Below are 16215 nucleotides of genomic sequence, written 5' to 3' on the forward strand. Positions count from 1 at the left end.
TCAGACATTGCTCTTTGGATAAAAATCTCAATTAGATTCTCCCTCACAAAAGTTTGAACCAGAATCAGATAGATGAGTAATTTAGATGTGAGCAAATGATTTAGAAGATTTGAGCAGAGAACAAAGGAATCATGAGGAGTCATATGTTAGTTCATGAGAGAACAAAGAACTGTATCTCTAAGAGAGCTACTCAACACATATTATTGCACCTACTAAGCACCCACTACGTGATCTCATAAGGACTTTAAAAATGTAGACAATCTCATTGATAGAAAATGTAGACAATATCCCATAGATACCCTTAATAAACTCAGTCTTAGATAGGATACTCAATATGAATAGATGATAACATTTAAGAGATACAAAATGCTGAGCAATCTCAATTACCTTTGTCAACTGCAAAATGAATATTTTGTGGCTCTAGTTGAAAGGTTAAGTCTCCCAAGTTATCTTCATCAGTTGCCTGGCATATTCCAACTGTAGTACCAATTGGGATTTCTTCATTCAGTGTGATATCCACTTTATTGTGTAGAGTTGAATTTACAGAAGTAGTATTTGACAGAGAGTTTTCAGTGCTGAATAAACTTGTTTCAAAAGAAAAAACAATTAGAGTGGTACTTGCTTTTTATCCCATGATGGTTGCACAGGGGTCAGTTGACTAGAGGTAGTAATGTGGAAAGTAGAAAATGACAACTAGGTGAATTGGCATACCCACTTACAGAATGCTTGTCTATAGTTTAGATACAATTCTCAGCATATTTCATATTTTATCATTTATTAATGACAGAACCGCAGGAAATTGGTACCATTTTTTGTTCTTTTACAGGTGCAAAACAGATTTTGAGAAATAGAGTCATTTTTAAAAATAAATATCTAGATACCTGAGATCTGACCCCAGGTGTATCTGGCTCCAGACACTGTATACTTAACCACTGGCTCTTACTAATTATTAAAACTACTTTCTTAATATTAATAAAATGGCTTTATAAACTTTCTGGTGATTAACTTTACCAGAATTTTTTCTTGAGAAGTAAGAAATAATCCAGTCCAGTGGGCACTAACATTTTCAGTACTAATATACTTTTGAATTATTTTTATTTTGATTTATTCTGCCTCTCTCCAGAATCTTCATCTTTAGTAGCAATTTTCCATAGGACAGGTAAATGTACAAGGAGTAGAGGACACACCTAGCAAGTGCACACTCAGGGTCAGACTCTCACACTGCATGATGACCTGAGAACCATGACCCAAGTGACCCCTTCAGTTCCATAATTCATATAAGCAGAGCTGTGCCAGGGTGACCAGAGGTGATGTCTAGTCAGAAAGAAAGAAAGAAAGAAAGAAAGAAAGAAAGAAAGAAAGAAAGAAAGAAAGAAAGAAAGAAAGAAAGAAAGAAAGAAAGAAAGAAAGAAAGAAAGAAAGAAAGAAGAAAGAGAGAAAGGGAGGAAGAGAGAAAGGGAGGAAGAGAGGAAGAAAGAGAGGAAGAAAGGAAGGAAGAAAGAAAGAAAGAAAGAAAGAAAGAAAGAAAGAAAGAAAGAAAGAAAGAAAGAAAGAAAGAAAGAAAGAAAGAAGAAAGAGAAAGGGAGGAAGAGAGAAAGGGAGGAAGAGATGAAGAAAGAGAGGAAGAAAGGAAGAAAGAAAGAAAGAAAGAAAGAAAGAAAGAAAGAAAGAAAGAAAGAAAGAAAGAAAGAAAGAAAGAAAGAAAGAAAGAAAGAAGAGAGAACGAAAAAAGAGAGAAAGAAAGAAAGAAAGAAAGAAAGAAAGAAAGAAAGAAAGAAAGAAAGAAAGAAAGAAAGAAAGAAAGAAAGAAAGAGAGAAAGAAGAAAGAGAGAAAGGGAAGAAGAGAGAAAGGGAGGAAGAAAGAAAGAAAGAAAGAAAGAAAGAAAGAAAGAAAGGAAAGAAAGAAGAAAGGAAAGAAAGAAAGAAAGAAAGAAAGAAAGAGAGAAGAGAAGAGAGAGAGAGAGAAAGAAAGAAAGAAAGAAAGAAAGAAGAAAGAAAGAAAGAAAGAAAGAAAGAAAGAAAGAAAGAAAGAAAGAAAGAAAGAAAGAAGAGAGAAAGAAGAGAGAAAGAAAGAGAGAAAGAAAGAAAGAAAGAAAGAAAGAAAGAAAGAAAGAAAGAAAGAAAGAAAGAAAGAAAGAAAGAAAGAAAGAAAGAAAGAAAGAAAGAAAGAAAGAAAGAAAGAAAGAAAGAAAGAGAGAAGAAAGAGAGAAAGAAAGAGAGAAAGAAAGAGAGAAAGGAAGGAAGGAAGGAAGGAAGGAAGGAAGGAAGGAAGGAAGGAAGGAAGGAAGGAAGGAAGGAAGGAAGGAAGGAAGGAAGGAAGGGAGGGAGGGAGGGAGGGAGGGAGGGAGGAAGATAATCGTCTTAATTTGGTGTAGTCACATTCTTTTTTGTTTATTTCTGTTTGCTTGACCAGTGATATTGAATCACTGAAGATGCCACTAGAATCTATGCCTTGAAGAATCTGTTTTCTTCAATAAAACTATGGATTAACGTCTCACATTGAGGTCTCTAATCTACTTTGAATTGACATTTGTATAAGAGGTGAGATAGGAGTCTTAATTTGGTCATGTGACTGACCTGTTCTCCCATCACCATTGTTTAAAAGGTCTCCCGTGCTTACTTCACATTTCCAGGTTCTCTGTCAAAGATTAGCTGATATTAAACCTGATGGTCTATCTGTGGGCCCTCAGTTCTATTCCATTGATCTGAAGTTCTGTCTTTATTCCAGTATTACACCATCTTGGTTACTTTAAAGTATAACTTAAGTTTTCTTGCTTTAATTATACTTGCTTTAAAGTATAATTTAAAGTTTGGGAAAGAAAAGTCTCCAATGTTTTTAGTTTTTTTTTTAAGGATTGTTTTGGCTATTTGGAAATGGAATGTGGGTGGGGTATAATTATCCATATAAATTTTAACATCTGGTTTATGTTTCTAAAAATAAAAACTATGGATATTTTATAGGGACTGTATTCAATCTACATATTGTTTTGAGAATGATAGTCATTTTGACAATATTAACCATGCTGATCCTAAACAGAAAATGTGTTTCCACTTCCTTGTGTCTATCTTCTAATTCTTTTGTCTTCTAATTCTTCTAATTTTTCTAATTCTTTTTGTAAAAACATAGTTTTATTTGTTTGTCTTTTGCCTCTTTCATTAACCTGATTCTCAGAGAGATCATTTTTGAGTGTGAAAGAAACAGTGATTAGAATAAAAAGATAACCCACAGAGTGGGAAAAATATTTGCTCACTGGTCATCTGATAGTGTTAATATTCAAAACACACAGAGCACTTGTAAAACTTAGCAACAACAACAAACACAACCCCATCAAAAAAATGGGGGAGAAGAGATGAGCAGACAGTTCTTTAAAGAAGACATTCAGATGGCAAACAGGTTTGTGGGGAAAAAAATGCTCTTCAGAATGATATAGCCAGATATCCAAACCACAGAGCCAACAGTACTGAAAACAAGGTCCAAACTTCAACAAGAAGACTTAAAAATGTACCTGTCAAGATGGCAGGCTGAGAATGTTGGGGGCGGAGGGGGTGGGGAATCTGGGAATCCTGGTTTAGGGAAAAAGACACTGGTGCTGGGATTGGTGCTGGAACATATGTATAATTTTGTAAGTCATAGTGCATTATCTTAAAATTATTTGTAAAGAAGAATGGATCAGAGATCAGACCAAAAACTTAGAGACTATATTAGGCCAAATTCAAGTAAATTAATAATAGAAAAAAATATACTTAACCACTTATCATCCAGGAAATGCAAATCAAAACAGCAATGAAATATGACCTCACTCCAGTGAGATTGGCATAGATGAAAAGGAACCAAAATAAATAAATAAATAAATAAAATCAATTATGGTGTGGATGTGGGGGAAAAGGAACCCCCACTCTCTATTTGTAGGAATGTATACAGTTCAATATTTTAGAAAACGATATGGACACTTCTAAAAATAAATCTAAGCACTGAACTTTCATAGGACTCAGCAATTCCACTACTTGGAATCTACCCTAAGGGCCCAATAACACTGTTTCTAAAAGACATCTGTGAGACCAAAATGATAGTACAGAGGTTAAGGGGCTTGTGAAAGACCAAGTCCAGTTTAATCCCCAGCATCATCTATGGTTCCCTGAGCACACCAGGCGTGATCTATGAGCACAGAGCCAAGAATAAGTCCTGAGTAATGCAAAGTGTTGCCCGAACAGGAAATAAGATTAAAATATATATATATGTATATATATATATATATATATTTGTGCTTCTATGTCCATTGCAACACTATTTGCAATAGCCAAAATATGGAAACAACTCAAGTGCCCAAGAGCAGATGACAAGATAAAATATGCACAATGAAATACTACTCAGCTGAAGGGAAAAAAAATGAAGTCATGCAATTTTTTGTTATGTGAATGGAACTAAAGGGTACCATACTGAGTTATGTCAAAGAGAAGGAGAGGGACAAATATAATAAAATGATCTCTTTCATATGTGGGTTACAAATAAAAATATTAGTGGAACAACAAATGGTCAAAGGCAATAGAACTAGAGTGTTGATCTACAAACTGACCTAACCTGGGGGAAGGGAAGATGGGATTTGAGTGAGGTCCGTGGGACATTGGAGGAGGGAAGCAGGCACTCTGGTGGTGAATGTGGGATTGGGAAAAAATGTATTTATTAGCCTATCATTTACAGTATTGTAATCACAGTATCTCAATAAAAATGGGAAAAATAATTTAAAGCAAATTTAAAATGAGAGACAAAAAACTATTCCATTCTAATAAAAATTTTGCTAATGAACTTTAAATACTATGTTTTCATATTAAATCCTCAGTGTATTTTTAAGTGATATGTATTTTTTCCTTACCTGCAGGTAAGAATAGGGTTTTTGTTGTTGACATTGATGAGAAAAATCTTTAAATTCCCAGCAGTAAACAGTCCTCCAGGATCGACCACTTTAATAACTAATGAGAAACTGAAAACGCAGCCAAGAAATGATTACTAAGACATTATAGTAACTAACAGGCTTTTACAGAAATAGAATCTATTTGGCTTAACTTCTCAGTTAAAACAACTGCCTCTTTTAGTTAAAATATCAGTCAAACTTCATATTTCCAGTCAAAAATGGTTGACACTTTATTAGGGAACAAATTAGTCAAATCCGTTTGCATAACACAAAGAACCTTTGAAAAGTCTATTAATCCCCATTAATAATAAAAAATACAAAGGGAATTCTTTAACATAATAGAACAAACAAAACTATGGTTGTAAGTTCTTACCCTTAAACACTGACTTTTCAATGTGAAAAACTGTTAAGTACAAAGGTATAAGAATGCTCCAAAATAATTAAGAGAATAGGAAAATCATTATGATGGTTGGATGACTAAAGGGTTTTTATGTCATCAGAGGTGTTTGTGGGTTTGAGGAATGAAAAAGCTTGAAATGGGAAAATTAATAAATCCTGATGGAAAAAATTAGTGTTTTATATCTAGAGACTGTGACCTAGAGTGACCAATCCACCAGATTTGTCTGCATCTGTCTTATTTTAGCACTAAAAACCTCATGCACATTCTGGGAAATTTCTCAGTTCCAGGCAAACAGGGACAGTTCACCATTTTCAGGGGAAAAGCATTCTGTTTTTCATTTGAACGGAATTGATAATTTAAACCAAAATTACAGTTTTTCTTCTATTATCAATAAAATTAAACCATCTATGCTTCAATTTTCTTCTCATTTGATAACTTTTCCTATAAGATGATTATTTACAAGATGACTCAATAAAAATGATATTTAATCCACTGTTAAGAGTTGAATCATTCATTTAGCAATTCTGAGAATTTTTTTGTGACAAGAATGAAAGGAATAAGGTACAGACAGCATTCCATAGTCCTTGAGACTTCAAATTCATTTGGTCTACTATAATCTATAGAGCTTACTATAAGGGAATAAGAAAAAAATGAGTCTTTCACATTTTTTGTCAGTATTTAAACAAACACTTTCATGGTCTCTATATTTCCTTTGAATGAAGAGAATTATAAGAAATGATGAGGCATTCCAAATTTCCTTTACTCCTACTTAAAGGTCTATTCAGTGACCTGAAAGCCTCAAGCTAAACAGGAATTAATAAATGGTGTGCTATGTATGGAATTTTAGAGAAAATCAACTGTAAAAACCTTAACCAAATAATTATTTATTCTTCAAACAGAAACTTCATTTTTTTTTTTAGGGTCAGCTGCTCCGATTTCAAAGATACTAAGAAAAACTTTCATTCTCATTTACCAAGGAAAAAGGGTTGATTTCTTAGGTTATAATCAATGATATTTACTCCCATATTTTAGCAAGCCTTAAGACATACAAATATCTTGAAGTTTGCATAGTATTTTATACATATTTTATCCAAGTTCCAAAAAAAAAGGAGAGAAATGCCAAACACTGGGTTGCAAAAAGAGTTAAAAATGTAGAATGTATGCCTGGCAAACACAGGCTCATGGTTTGACCCTTGACACCAAGTGACATCACTACACTGCCAAGTGCAGCTCTGGTGTCCCCCAATACTGATAGGGACCACCCCAAATAATAGAAAGATTTCGATGAGTGCTATCTATTAATCCCAGTTATTGTGAGATTAGCCAACACGAGGCAGAGGAATTGGGGAGTAGAGGAATATGAATAAAAATGCTGGTGATTTCTACCAAAAATATAAAAAGCTAATACAAATTTAGGAAGAGTCTTCACAAAAGGGGAAGGAGTAAGCACACAGCATTCTGAATTTTAAATCTGTGCTACTGAAGATGCTAACGCTTAGGTTAATAACCCAATTTCAAAAGTCGACTTTTGAAATTGGGAAGAATTGTCTTGTATGATTCAGGAGCACCCTGTTTGCAAGGGCTAAAATGTTCATTTCCTTTTCCTGTAAAACACTGTGACACAAAACCTTATTAGTCTGACTAATAAGGGTGCTCATAAAATCTATTGTAAAAATAATAAATTTCTATGCCAATAGCTACCCATTTGACAGATATTGGGAGGAAAGAAACTTTCAAAGCTGCTTGGATTATATGAATTCTGTGCCCTAAATACCCAGGGAAAAGTTCCCACCCTCTTCTACTGCAGGTTGTGAACAGCATCATTGAAATTATTTTGACATTTGGTTCTGGATGATGCAGAAAGGGGACAGTACCTAAATCAGCAATTGTAAGACTGTAGTGTAGATGATCATTTCATATTTTAGGCAAAGCCTAAGCATCTTTATTCAACATTAAGGAGGGATGGGGGAAAACATTCATCACAGGGGAAATATGAACCAAATTATGGGTATTTCAGGGAGTAAAGAGCCCAGAGCAGTATTTTTTACCTTCTAGCTTCACTTTCAAAATCAAAAACTGTTGCTGTAGAAATTGTTCCAACGCTGTCAATTGTAAAGCCAGAGCCCTCCGGGGAAATGAAGTACTGTTTATTGGACAGTAAAGAGAAAAATAACTTATATATATATGTATATATATACATACATATATATTCGGTTCCATAGTGATATCTCAAGCCCAAAATTTCTTGTGCTCACTCCTGAGGTCATCCCTGCTCTGCGGCTGTACCCCCACCCTCACCCCATCCACACTCATTACATGTGAAGACCAAACAAGAAAACTCTACATTTTGTTTCATTAAAAATGTCTCCTCCACTCCGACAGGATGGCCTCAGAAGAAAGGCAAAGTTTTTCTTTGCTGTTAAAAGTCGTATGGCGAGAGGAAAGGAAACATTAGAAAGGTCCATAGTTCAAGTTTGCCTCTGTCATATTTACCAACTACTGGAAGAAGTGATATGAGATCAATGGCTGACTGTGCCCTCAAGTCTAGAAAGTTGCCTTTTAGAATGGAAGCAAATAATCTTTGATCTATGTATCTTCCCAAACACAGGTAACCTAGTTCACTGTAAGATCAATAGATGACTTTAAGTTATGAATAATGCTATTCATATCATTAGCTAAGAATGTTAGAAACCAACCTTTTTAGTTAAGTGGAAATGTAAGAAATTAACTAGATACCTTCTTTTCTATGTATTCCTTCGATGTGTGTTGCTTACCTCTATCGTAAACCAAACTTATGAAAATAGGTCAGTCACTCAGAGAAATCCATTACCTCAGGTCTGGGTTCACAGATTACTCCTTCTAAAGAAACTCTAATTAATTGCTCTCTTAAACATCGAATTTGCTTCCTAGCAGTGATTATTTCAGTCAACACACCAATAACGATGATGATGAAATGACATGTCAGCCCACTGACAGAAATAGATTGAAAATCAGATGTGACCCCTCAACCCATTAAGAAGCCCAACCTGCAGATTCCTCAGAGAATGTGTCTCCAAGCAAAACACTGCCCAGCCTACAAATCCTTGAAGGCAAAGTAATCACGCCTTTAATTACAAAATCCTTCCTGCAAGGCAGGAAAGATTGCCTCCCCCTTGCACCTCACCTAGTATTAAGCAACCTGTGTTCTATGCCTGACCTTCCCTCAGGGCAGAACAACTCCACCATTTTAGGCCCTTTGCAATTAATCTCTCTGAGACTTGCCTGCCAGTAAGGCCCCATGTCACACAGATCCTATTTATTAGGTGTGCACAGACCAGCAAGCCACATGCAGTTTCAGCAGTTGAATGCAGCTTTCAAATCTTACTTGCTAGAACTTAAAACCTCTGACCATGCTCCCTTTGGAGACCCATATACTCAATTCTGTGCTCTCTCCCTTGAGTTTGCGCTCAAACCCCTCCTTGTCCTTTAGTAAACCGCTGTCTTCAATAAACTTGACTTGGAAAAAAGTCTGCCTTTTGTAATTTTGGTTTCTGAAGGACCAAAGAACCCAGCGTCTATAATAAGCTGCCCAAACAGTAAGAAATTATTTTTTTCTAATCTCTTATTGTGAGTAAATGAAAATAATAATAAATCCGAATTGGAGTGATTCATATAAGGCCCCACTGAGCCTAAAACCTCACCTATCTACACTTAACCTCTCCCAAAGTAGGATTTTAAACCAATCAAATGCTAACTAGCACAAAAATTCCTAGTCTTGCATCATAAGATTGCTCTGGTTGAAGGTGGCTTTGCTGGAAATAATCTTTCTTCTGTCGATAAACCTGTCCCATCCTTTTTCTCACTAAAAAAATTTTTCCTTTTTCTGTATACCCTTTGCAGAGACATTTGACTTCTTACATGAGCTGCTGCGCAACTAATGAAACATTTAATTAACCCAATCAGATCTCTGAATTTATTCTAAAGAATTTTGTTTTTTAGCAGTATGTTATCCAAACATTTCTCACTTGTAATATTCCACCCAAAGCTAAAGTTAAATAAAAATTCATTACATTCAGAGAAATACGCTGTTTTGATGAGAACTAAGGGATTATTTTGTTTGTTCAGTGGTACTAAAGATACACTTGGGGTGGGGGAGTAGAGGCAGGGAGATGTAGAAAGAAAAAGCTGAAATACTAGAACATCTGTTCCTCTCACTTCATGTGATAGACACAGGCAATATTTTATCAAGTTGTTTTTCTTAGTGTCTCATTGACTTTCATTCATGCTATTTTCTATTTATTCTGCAAAGTTCTTCAAGTAGATTATCTTCATTCCCAGAGCACCTGCCACAGGTACCTATAGTATTCCCATGACAAAAATAGGAACGCTAAGCCTTAGAAAATTTAGGTTCTTTTCCCCCAGTCTGAGAGCTGATTTCATTCTTCATAGTACTCAGTTCATTACCTTGCATCCCTAAGGAAAAAAAAATTTGATGAAAAAAAGATATGGCTATAATTTCTAGAACCAATATTCAGATGATTTATTAAAGCCAGGGAAAAACTCCATGAAAGAATTAATATCAAGAGTTAATTATACCAAGGGCTACTGACTTAATAATTGAGTAGACTCAGAGATAATTTAATAGAAAAGATTAAATCCAGACAGACTGCAAAGCAACCTGAAAATGATTTGGAGGAATTAGTGACCTTTTAATTTATTGACTTTCTGATAAATCTTGGTGTTCAGATTAATTTAAATTTATACATCCATTTCTGCACATATAAGTAGGATGGAATTGATTTCTGCTTCTTCCATGGAACAATGTTAGAGAATATCAGCATTAAAGGACTACAAAACAATCGATCACATGTTTACTTTTAGAGCAAATGCAAGAATAATGATTCTGTTTCATGGTGAAGGGCGGAGGACGGCTGTGGCTACATTACCTAAGAGTGTTCAAAGCACCGCATCTGGTTATATAAAAATGTATCTGACTTTTTAAAGGCCCCACATTTATGATTGTAGTCACTGAAAATTTTGCAGTCTGTGATTCAATTTCAGAATAACACTGCTGTCATCAATTGTTTGGAAACAACACATACTGGGAAGCTATATTTTCATGGGGGTTAATTTTTCATAAAACAAAATTGTCTTTTAAAAAAAATGCTAACACTGCTATGAGTGACTCCTGCCATTGTTCGGGAGAGCTTCGAAGATGGTGGTTGCTAGGCAGCAGTGAGGGCCATCCCTGGGAAAGCTGCCTAAATGAAAACTTCCATGAACAGGAAGGCAGTCCAGGGGATGAGAAATTTACTCTCTGTGGGGTCAGACAACTTAGATTAACTTTGCCTCTGCTTCTCTGTAATAACGGCATCAGCTTGTTAAGAAATCTTAAGGGTAGTCCTATTCCCAGGAACTGACAACAGTTTACAAGGGAGTGTGAGAGGTTTGGGAATAAGGTCCTTCTGGACGGACTTATCCGAAAAATGAAATTCCCTCCATTATCTGAAAGACTTAGTCAGCAGTATTTGCCCTCAGAAAATCTTGGGAATTGAAACTGTTAGAGTCCATACTGCAGGCCAGACCCAATAAAGTGTTTGTGCTGCAAGAACTGCAGAACTGGACCAAGCTGGATTCTTTTGTGTTTGTAGCATCAGTAACAATAAAAACAACTCTGGGGGATGACGACAGTGACTCTGACCCAGAATCTGTGCTCAGTTTTTTTCTCAATTCTTTTGTTTAACCCTAATGGTGATGCCTTGCCATTGCAACTTTTCTCAACTGCCCTACAGGTGAGGATGCACTCACAAAGGTTAAGGAAATGGTCCTTAATATCCACACGTAGCGAGTGAATGGTCAAGCAGGAATCAAGTCCATGGTTCGAACTCCAGAACCATGATGGTTTCCTTCCTGGATAATATAATGGGAAAGTCAGGTGGGAGGAAGAGAGAGAGTGAGAGAGAGAGAGAGAGAGAGAGAGAGAGAGAGAGAGTATGTTCATCTGTTTTAGTGGAGAAATAAAGAATCTAGGTGTAAGAAAACAAAGTGACTGAGCAATTGGGTCTTATGGTTTACAGAGGAAATGGGAAAGGAAGGGGAAGGAAAAGAAGAAAAGGGAGGAAAAATAAAAGGTGAAAAAAAGTGGGAAGAAGAAAGGAAAAGGAAGCCTAAGATGGAGTCCAGAATAACTTTCAAATTTTGAAAATCCAACAAAGGACAATTTAGAAAAAAAGTAGAAAAGGTAAGAAAAAACAAGAATTGATTTACTTAGGCTAATATCAATAATAATATTTATATAATATATACTATTAATAAAGATGATTCTTTTAAAGTGATTATCATGTTAGAATTGCAATAGATTTACTTGGGGGGTTTAAAGCATGTCAATATTCAGAAACCTCTAGGCTAATGAAGTTAGAATCTCATAAGATAAAAGCTGGCATCTGTCACTGTCACTGCCATCCTGTTGCTCGTTGATTTGTTTGAGCGGGCACCAGTAACGTCTCTCATTGAGAGACTTATTGTTTTCTGTTTTTGGCATATCCAATAGGCACGGGTAGCTTGCCAGGCTCTGCCGTTCGGGCTCACTACTCTCGGTAGCCTTCGGGTCTCTCCGAGAGGGGTGGAGGAATCGAATTTGGGTCGGCCGAGTGAAAGGCCCACACCCAACCGCTGTGCTATCGCTCCAGCCCGTAACAACAAATCTCACAATGGAGACGTTACTGGTGCCCGAGCAAATCAATGAACAACGGGATGACAGTGCTACAATGCAGTGCATAATTTCCAAATACAGCCACGTCTAAGATATACATATGATATAGTGCAACCTGCTGTTTCTCACACATCAATGCAGGAATCTATCTAGGTCCCACGTTTATCATGGATTGGAAAAACACATTGTCATACATTCTTTATCATGTTCTCACCCAATGGAACACTACAGGATTCTAACCTTAGTTTCCACCGATATTCCTACAGCCCAGTAGCCTTGAGTTTTAGCATTTACCTTAAGGGGTCCCCAGGAAGAGATTCTGGGATTAAAAAAAAAAAATTAAATAATGTGATTTATTTAGTGTTCCAGGAGAATGAGGGGTGTTAGGACCGAGACCAACCCTCAGTATTCAGAGAGACGAAGAGTCCAGCGGGACTGCAAAACACACACCAAGACTTTATGATTCCAGCTAGCTGGGGCTGAGCTGTCCTGCCGAAGCAGGATGTCAGAGCTCGACCCAAGAGCTTACAGCCAAGGGTTTATATAGCCATGCTGGGCACACAGGCCTCAGGAGTTGGCACAACAAGTCCAAAAGCAGAAAGAACTTCAAACATTTCATAATGAACAGAAGCATATAGGAAAAAAAAACAGAAGTAGCCTAAAATATATCATAATGAACAAAAGCATACAGGAACAATGTATCAATATGAAATTCCCAATTCCATACATCAAGAAAGCAAGGCATTTCCATACATTGAAGAAAGCATCTTTGTAGGTAGACACTTATCAGTTAGACACAGGATACAAGACGCAGGTGCCATTGACGACTCCTGGCCTTCCAGTTCCGTGTCTGTGAAAACACCGGTGAGTTCCTTTAATTCATTAATTCAGACATAAATCCTTCATGGCCAAGGCTGCTTCCCACCAAGTGGTACTGTTAAACAATTAGCTCAGTTAAATCATATATCCCTCCTGGCCCAAGCTGTCTCCTATACACCTTATGGCCAGAGTGAGAAGGGACGAGTTCAGCCCCGCCACCCCCCGCCCCTTTCCTATGATTATACTGAGGAATCTGCCTCTCACAGGTGGAAATTGGAGAGTTGGGGGATTTGGATAGGGAAGAGGAGGCAGACACATAAAGAGCGGCACCTTCACAGCGGCACCTTCAGCCTGATCCCATAGCCGAGCTCAGCACAGGAGCTGAGAGCCATTCTCATCCAGGAAGAAATCAAGTTACATAACAAAATCCAACAGAGTTGATTGTAAAGACCTAATTGTCTTTATTAAGTGTCTTTTGAATGGGACAGCATTCCTTCTGGCAAGCACAAAAGCTCTGGAAGAAATTCTACAAAATACAAGGTTTCGATTATTTCAAGCAAAGCCACCTTCTATTAGAGGAAGGTAAACTGGGTCTTATGAAACAAAACCACTTCACTAATCCAGATGTTGAGCCTCCAGAATAATTCATTTAAAATTCTACCTTGGGGGTCAGAGAGATAGTGCAGGAATTTATTTAGGTGCTTGTCTTGCATACAGTGACAGTGACTCCTGCATTGCTCCCGAAGTACTGCAGGGTGTGGCCAAGATAAAAACAAAACCTTTGGCCTCAGATGGAAAAAATTCATATTACTAAGCAGTGAGGGAAGAGAAAGTGGGGGGAGAGAGGGTGGGGAAGAGAAGGTGGGCAATGAAGAAGTGACTGAAGGATAATGGTGGAAGGGGTCTTGGGCAAAGGGGAGTGGAACACACTCACTTCTTTTTTTAATGTACAAAGACTGCTATTTATTCAGCCACTGATTAAGCTGATTGAAGTGGACATGAATTCTACATTACTTTTCAAAAAAAAAATTTTTTTTCTTTGCTTTTTGGGTCACAACCGGCAATGCACAGGGGTTACTCCTGACTCTGCACTCAGGAATTACTCCTGGCAGTGCTCAGAGGACCAAATGGGATGCTGGGATTCGAACCCAGGTTGGCCGAGTGCAAGGCAAATGCCCTACCCGTGTGCTATCGCTCCAGCCCCTCAAAATTTTTTAATTGAATATCCGTGAGATAGACCATTACAAAGCTGTTCATAATTGGGTTTCAGTCACACAATGATCCAGCAACCATCCCTCCACCTGTGTACATTTCCTACCACCAATGTCACTTGTTTTCCTCCCTCCATCCCCCAACACCACCCCCCTCCACCCACCCACCTCCCACCCCAGCCTCCCTCTATGGGAGGCAGTCTCCTTTTTGCTCTCCCTCTCCTTTTCTTTTTGTGCATTATGGTTTGCAATATAGGTAGTAAGAGGTCATCAGTAACACAGTAACTATACATTAAAGCCATAAGCACTAACACTATTCTAATCATGTCATCAAAAATATTTTGCTCTGAACAAATAAACAAAAACAAAAGTCTTCACATCACCATGACAAAGAAAGAGAAAGAGAAAAAAAAAGGGCCTCCTTATACTGGAATTATGCTTCATACTGCCACTATTGTTTGATAGCTCTGAAAACAGGTCGGCTCACTTCAACTCTGAATTGATTGGTTAAGTACACCCAGAGGATTATGTTGATGAAAATGAAAACTGTCAACTTAGGTTGATAAAGTTGCCAGAATTAATTATTGATGCCTGCAAGCAAATGAGTATTTTGATGTCTGAGGGAAGTTTAGAATACCTGGCAGCTTTCTGTTTATTTATTTTGGAGCCACACCCAGAGGTGGTCCTTACTACTAGACCACTACTAGATGGGCCCAGTCAAAGGTGAAATAAACTGGGGGGGGGTTGAGAAAGTGCTTTATGAAGTAATATGACAACAGGTAGAAAGATGGCAGACTTATGTCCTAGGGAATCATATGAACTGCATTGAATTCAAAAATAGTTGTAATAAATGGGGTGGAGCAATAATACAGTGCATAGGGCACTTGTCTTGGATGCGGCCAACCCAGGTTCAGTGATCCTCAGAACCCTATATGGTCCCGTGAGCCCCACCAAGAGCAATACCTGAGCACAGAGCCAGGAGTAATCCCTGAGCACTGGGTATGGCCCAAACTAAACTAAATAAATAAATGTTTTAAACGGGGTGTTTGCTTTGCGTGCAGCCCACCTGGGTTCAATATCCAGCATCCTATAAGGTTCCCTGAACAGCAGAGCCAGGAGTAAACCCTGAGAACCGCCTAGGTGTTACCCCACCCCCACACCAAAAATAGAAATAGCTTTAATAGACAAGAAAGTCTATTCTTAGAAGGTCACATTGCACACTCATGTTAGGATTATCAATAAAGTCTCTTGTGGACTGATCTGAGATATACTCTACTATATTCATCATTGTATCATCATTATCATCCCGTTGCTCATCGATTTGCTCGAGTGGGCACCAGTAATGTCTCCATTGTGAGATTTCTTGCTTCTGTTTTTGGCATAATGAATACGTCACCGGTAGCTTGCCAGGCTCTGCCATGTGGACAGAATACTCTTGGTAGCTTGCCAGTCTCTCCAAGAGGGATGAAGGAATCGAACCCAGTTCGGCTTCGGGCAAGTCAAACACCCTACCCGCTGTGTTATCACTCCAGCCCAATGTATTCATGAATTTAAAAAATATTTATGATTAAGGGTTCATCCTACATGTAGTTTTCCTTCAGTATGTTTTTCTAGGGGAAGAACGAGGTAAGCAAAACATTCTTTACATCTTCATTGACTATAGCCCAGAGGAGTTCACTAGTTTTAATTGTGAGTCTAGCCCTTAATTCTCCTAGGCCATTTTAATACTAATTCCTGAGTCCCAGGTTACATCTGCAGCGATTTTGATTTCATCTGAAAAAGGATCCTGGCATCTGTGTTCTGTTAAAAGCATCCCAGGTGATTCCAGTATTGCCTCAAATATAAAGAACCACAGTAATATTTAGCATGAATTACCATGATATTTCCCAGTTGTCTCAGGAAATGTTTTAGGGATATTTTCAAATAAAGAAATAAATCTTCCTCAAATGTAAATTGTATTCACAATTTCTTCCTCTGTGACATAAAAAAAAATCTCTTCATGCACAAAGGGCTGAACATTTTTGTTTAATTGGCCTTTCAATATGGAGTCATTTTTGAATAAGCTAATCATTGCCAACCCTCCTTTTGTCGTGTGTGAATAAGTTATTGATCTTTTTCCACATAGTTACATTTCAAAATTCATATCCTCATAAGAGCCTTTATCTATAAAAATACAGAAGGTAT

At 37.4% G+C, this 16215-nt stretch overlaps 1 protein-coding gene across 1 annotated transcript in view; it reads right to left on the reverse strand.

The window, feature by feature from the left end:
- Positions 1 to 16215, reverse strand: part of LOC129404326 (cadherin-related family member 3-like) — a 75214-nt gene that overhangs the window by 34042 nt on the left and 24957 nt on the right. Inside the window, exons 5-6 of the mRNA XM_055136678.1 lie at positions 7359 to 7453; positions 388 to 584 (exon numbers count right to left, since the gene is read on the reverse strand). Of these exons, the coding sequence (XP_054992653.1) occupies positions 388 to 584; positions 7359 to 7453 (292 nt within the window). The remainder of the gene's footprint in view (positions 1 to 387; positions 585 to 7358; positions 7454 to 16215) is intronic.

Source organism: Sorex araneus, chromosome 4, assembly GCF_027595985.1.
Source record: "Sorex araneus isolate mSorAra2 chromosome 4, mSorAra2.pri, whole genome shotgun sequence".
Lineage (NCBI taxonomy): Eukaryota > Metazoa > Chordata > Mammalia > Eulipotyphla > Soricidae > Sorex > Sorex araneus.